The sequence below is a fragment of the Salvelinus fontinalis genome, chromosome 34 (assembly GCF_029448725.1).
Source record: "Salvelinus fontinalis isolate EN_2023a chromosome 34, ASM2944872v1, whole genome shotgun sequence".
Classification (NCBI taxonomy): Eukaryota; Metazoa; Chordata; class Actinopteri; order Salmoniformes; family Salmonidae; genus Salvelinus; species Salvelinus fontinalis.
In genome coordinates this window covers 35,750,515-35,755,655 of record NC_074698.1, presented here as the reverse complement: position 1 = coordinate 35,755,655, position 5,141 = coordinate 35,750,515, and the positions used below count along the sequence as shown (strand labels likewise).

Here is a 5,141-nt window from a genome sequence, read left to right as displayed (position 1 = left end):
GACCCTGTAGTGAAGAAGGAGACATCTTGTGTTCAACCTCACAGGGACCCTTTAGTGAAGAAGACATCTTGTGCTCAACCTCACAGGGACCCTGTAGTGAAGAAGACATCTTGTGTTCAACCTCACAGGGACCCTGTAGTGAAGAAGACATCTTGTGTTCAACCTCACAGGGACCCTGTAGTGTTACTAATACATCTAATTAATAATACTTTTACCAGCAGTGTAGGTGTGTGCAGTAGTTAGCCATTTAACAGTCTTATGGCCAGGAGATTTAAACTGTTTAGGAGTCTGTTCGTCTGAGCCTTGATGCACCAGTACCACCTGCCAGATGGGAACATGGAGAACAGTCCATTTGGCAATTTTTCAGGCCTTTCTCAGACACCGCCTGGCATTTACGTCCTGAATGGCTTGGTGCTCACCCCCAGTGATGCACTGGGCCGTCCGTACCACCCTCTGTAGGGCCTTCCGGTGGAGGGGGTTGCAGTTGCCATACCAGACGGTGATACAACCAGTCAGGATGCTCTCGATGATGCAGCTGTAAAAGTTCCTAAGGATCTGAGGCGCCATGCCAAATCGTATCAGCCTCCTAAGGGAGAAGAGGCACGACTGTGCTGGTGTGAGAGGATCATGTTAAGTCCTCAGTGATGTAGACACCGAGCAATTTAATACAGTCTATTCATGTAATAATCTGCAGATATGGATTTAAAACTTTAAAAAGTAGTTTAGTCAGGGGATAAAAAATGTTTTCGACATGTCTGGTGCTTATACAGTACAGCCTAGGCATAATTGTACTTAAAGACAAGTAGCCTATTGGTTTCACAGCCTACACTATTACCATCCATTATCATCCATTATTATCTGTCTATTAACAATGTGTTTTACGCTCCAAGATGCTGACCCTAAACCCAAACCACTGGTAGGATTTCCCCATTAGTGACTGGGTCAGTCACTTCTGAACTGCAGACGAACTCAGCAACTCTCCAAGTTTATGGCTATCTCATCACTGCACTGTTAATTAAGCTTTGAAGGAGAGAGTGAAGAGTGTTAAGGCTGGTAGACAGCTTGTCATAATTAATGATTGGTTAGCGGTTGTAATTCATTGTGAGAGCCATGGTGGGTTTATAGGGACAGCAGGGCTTTTACATTTTAGAACGATGTGTTGAGTTGCTCGGTAGTGGTGTATGTTTTAGAAGGTGTCGATTGGCTGGATAGGGGTGTTTATGTTTTAGGAAGATGTGTTGATTAGACAGTTGGATGGGACTTGATGGATGTGCCAGTGTTGTCGGGTAGGACAGGACGCCAATCAGAGACACTCAGGTGTCGATACATTGATCAAGGCAGGTCTCACATGGACTGAGTATCTGTTGGCTGAGTCGGTGTTGATTGGCAGAAGGCTCAACTGTCAACTCAACATTCAGTGTCAAAGTGAGTGATGACTGGAGAAGAAGGGCTCTATCTCAATTTGTCTTTCCGCAATTCCGCACCTCCTTCACAACCGTATTGGAAGAGAAGGTCCAAGGGGAGGATGTCATATAGAATAGAGAGAACGGTGAATAGAATGAGGTTGTGAGGAATCGAGGACAGATGAATTGAGAAAGAGGTGTTTTCACTTGCAGTTGACCTGGTGTTGAACGGGATCCCTTCATCTTCTCTTCCTGCAGCCGCGCTGAAGCAGGAGGTGGCACTGGAGAATGGCGCCACAACGCTGAACCACTCCATGGCAATGGTGCAGCGCATGGAAGGTCTGCTGGCCCAAGGCAACGGCAGCGATGTGGCCCTCCGCGTGCAGACGGTTAACACGGATGAGGTGAAGGTGATCCAGGCGCACACGCTGGTGCTCTCGCTGCAGAGCGAGGTGTTTGAGGAGCTGCTGCTCAGCCACAACACCAGCACCTTGGTCCTGAGGGAGCCTGCCGACTGTGCTGCTGTCTTTGACAAGTTCATCAGGTGAGGGGACCTGGGGGAGGGGGGGGGGGGGCAGAATGAGTGTACACCTCAAGAGGATGGGAGAAGGTACAAAAATGGGCTAGTGGTGTTTCATGTTTTTTTTTTTTTTTTTTATGATCTCCTTTCAAGTTCAGTAATGACTGCCAATGTTTCTGCAGACCGATCTAGCCTTGTTTTATCTCTGCAGGTACCTCTACTGCGGTGACATCTCCGTGCGCCTGGACCAGGCAATCCCTCTGCACAAGCTGGCCAGCAAGTACCGTGTGTGGAGCCTCCAGCAGGGCCTGAGCCAGTACATGACGGGGCACCTGTCCAGCGACTCCCCGACCGGCCACGTGGTTGGCTGGTACCAGTACGCCATGCAGATCGGCGACGCCAACCTGAGGGACAGCTGCCTCCAGTACCTCTCCTGGAACCTGTCGTCGGTGTTGCAGAGCGGCGAGTGGGGCTCCATCAGCGACGACCTGCTGCTGTCCCTGATGCAGCGCTCCGACCTCATCCTGCAGAGCGAGCTGGAGCTCTACGAGGCCCTGGAAGCCTGGATTGGCCAGAACCAGCCGGCCGGCCTAACGGTGGAGAATGCCCTGAGGCAGGTGCGCTATGGCATGATCCACCCGCAGCACCTGTTCCGTCTGCAGAAGCAGTCACCAGTCATGCTGAAATACTACGAGTCCATCCGTGACCTGCTCTTCCTGGCCTTCCAGTTCCACTCGGCCTCGCCCGTCCAGCTGGCCAAATACTTTGACGTCAACTGCAGCATATTCACGCCACGCAACTACCTGTCACCGTCCTGGGGCTCTCCGTGGGTCATCAACAACCCCACGCGCGACGACCGCAGCTTCAGCTTCCAGACCCAGCTGGGCCCCAGTGGCAGCGACGCCAGCAAGCGGGTGACCTGGAACGCCCTGTTCTCCCCGCGCTGGCTCCCGCTCAGCGTGCGCTCTGCCTATACAAACGAGATGCAGGCCACACGCACTGACGGCGGTCGTCCTCGCATCATCGTCACCCCAGCCACTTCCAGCCCCGACTTCGCCGGTGTGAGCTTCCAGAAGACGGTGATTGTGACGGCGAGGCAGGGGGGTAAAATGGTGGTTCGTCACGTCTACAACTTCCACCAGAGCACTGAGGAGGCCGGGGATTTCCTGGTGGAAGCCGACCTTCACCGCCGGGCATCTGAATACCTCATCGACAGCTCCCTCTACCTGCACGTCGTGGTAAAGCCCCTTTACCACAGCCTCATCGTTGCCAGGAAATAGGCCAAGAGGTTGTTGTTGCCTTAGTAACCAACGGTTCCCATTAGATGGTCAAGTTGCAGAGTAAAAATTGGCTATATCATAAAAAATAATGAAAACAAAACATGTGCTTTTTGGTCTTAATTTAAAGTACCCGGCATAAGGTTTGCAGTGTGGTTGAGTTTATATTTCAAGAATAGAAATTGTAGAAATAGGCTGGGTTTATGACTTTGGAACTTGCCCAGACAGTGATGACCGTAACCAACCGCCCTCCCTGCTGAGTCCCACCCCCCTAGCCTGCAGACAAAGTCACACATGCACACACTCATATCACAACTCCTGTTTTTTGGCCTGGTACTGGGCACTTCTGTTCTACATAAGGTCATGGTACTTTTTACAGTAGTGGTTAAGTTTGTCTCCAAACTGTTTTAGCTCTGAAAAGAGGTGTCTGGAGCCAGCTTTAACTGTACTGCATCTATTAAAGAAGTCAATGAAAGAGTTTCAGATAATAACAGTTCCTCCACATTGATCCCCCCCCCCCCCCCCCCCCCCCAATCTTACACACATGGTAGGGGCAAACACGACTGCACTGTATCTGTTTGAGATATGATTATGTCAATAGTTGGATATTTCCTTGATTGCCCCTGATTAGAGGAAAGGCACATTCTTTATGACATATTTAACTGTATGATGTTATCTGCATAGCTATAGGATACTACTAGTAAATCAAAGTGTCAGTTATTGGTATTGTTTCCATTAGCTGAACTCTCACTTTGTTGGTGCTAACCAAACCTCACAGGATCAAGTGAAGCTTATTTCGTCGCTTTGCACACTGCCAACACCATAAGTACAGGCCATTTTAAAAGCATGCATTCATACCATTAGACACAATCACACACATAAGTTTACAGGCCTAAATGTTATAGCCATGCTGATACTCAGTGACTGGACAATTCCTATACCAGAGTTTCTCTAGAAGCCATTTTGCTGTTGCCCTACTCTTTTGCAATTGAGGAGCATTTCTATTGAATCTTTAAGCCAACCTGCAGTATTAGTGCTATTAGAAGGATTGTGTTGTTGTGAGTAGTGCTTATATAATGAATTATGCACGGGCCTATGGACAACATTGTTGGTCTAAATTATACTTCCGGGTCTTTAGAATGTTACTAGTTCATGTAGCTACCATATCTCTCTATGTCCTCTTCCTATAACCTGAATAAAATGATATTTTACCCAGTCTGTAATTGGTCTGTTTACTTGATTCACCCTAATATGCAGAACACAATGTGATACAGAGGACAATTGTGACTTAAGCCTAATTTATATCATACATATGCAACAAAGTAATGCAAACACAAAATGACAACCCTGCAAACTGGCATCACATTTATAATCGTGGGGCTGCAGACGTGTGTGTGTTTTTGCTACTCAACAATACAGCATTGCAATTTTTCATAGTTATTTGTAGCTCTTGTATTTCATAGTACTCTAGGTATGGTATAAATTAAGCTTTAATAAAAAACAAACAAGGTAGACCTATCAAAATTTATTTCACATACCTTGTATGGGGATATTTTTCTGAAATCAAAATGCTTTGAAGCCATTGAAAACCACAAATTATACAATGACATTCTTAGAATATATTGTAACGACCCTGGGTTTCTGCCTGTTTCATTACAATATATATATATATATATATATATTTTCAATCATGATTGTTGTGACCATGGACCGGTCTTGGACATGTCCACGCTTGTTGGCAATGACAGCAGAGACTACATCTCCCACAACTATGTACAACACAGGGAGGAAAAACGTCATAACGCATTTGACGCTCGAGCTTTCAGATGTCAGATTGATCGAGTTCGTTTTGCATAGCCCGGTGCCCCGGGTGAACAGAGTTTACTCATTTTAGACCATTCCATTGGTCATGAAAAAAATCTCCATACACCCGGGACACCG

General features: G+C 47.3%; 1 protein-coding gene across 1 annotated transcript; it reads left to right on the top strand.

Moving 5' to 3' along the window:
* Nucleotides 1–1,661: 1,661 nt before the first annotated feature.
* Nucleotides 1,662–4,418, top strand: LOC129833994 (BTB/POZ domain-containing protein 17-like; the record flags this gene model as incomplete). Its single annotated transcript, XM_055898811.1, is given in 2 exon segments — nucleotides 1,662–1,947; nucleotides 2,135–4,418. Coding segments are annotated over 2 exon segments (1,355 nt in total), but the record flags the coding sequence as incomplete, so codon positions are not given.
* Between the last annotated feature and the right edge of the window lie 723 nt (nucleotides 4,419–5,141).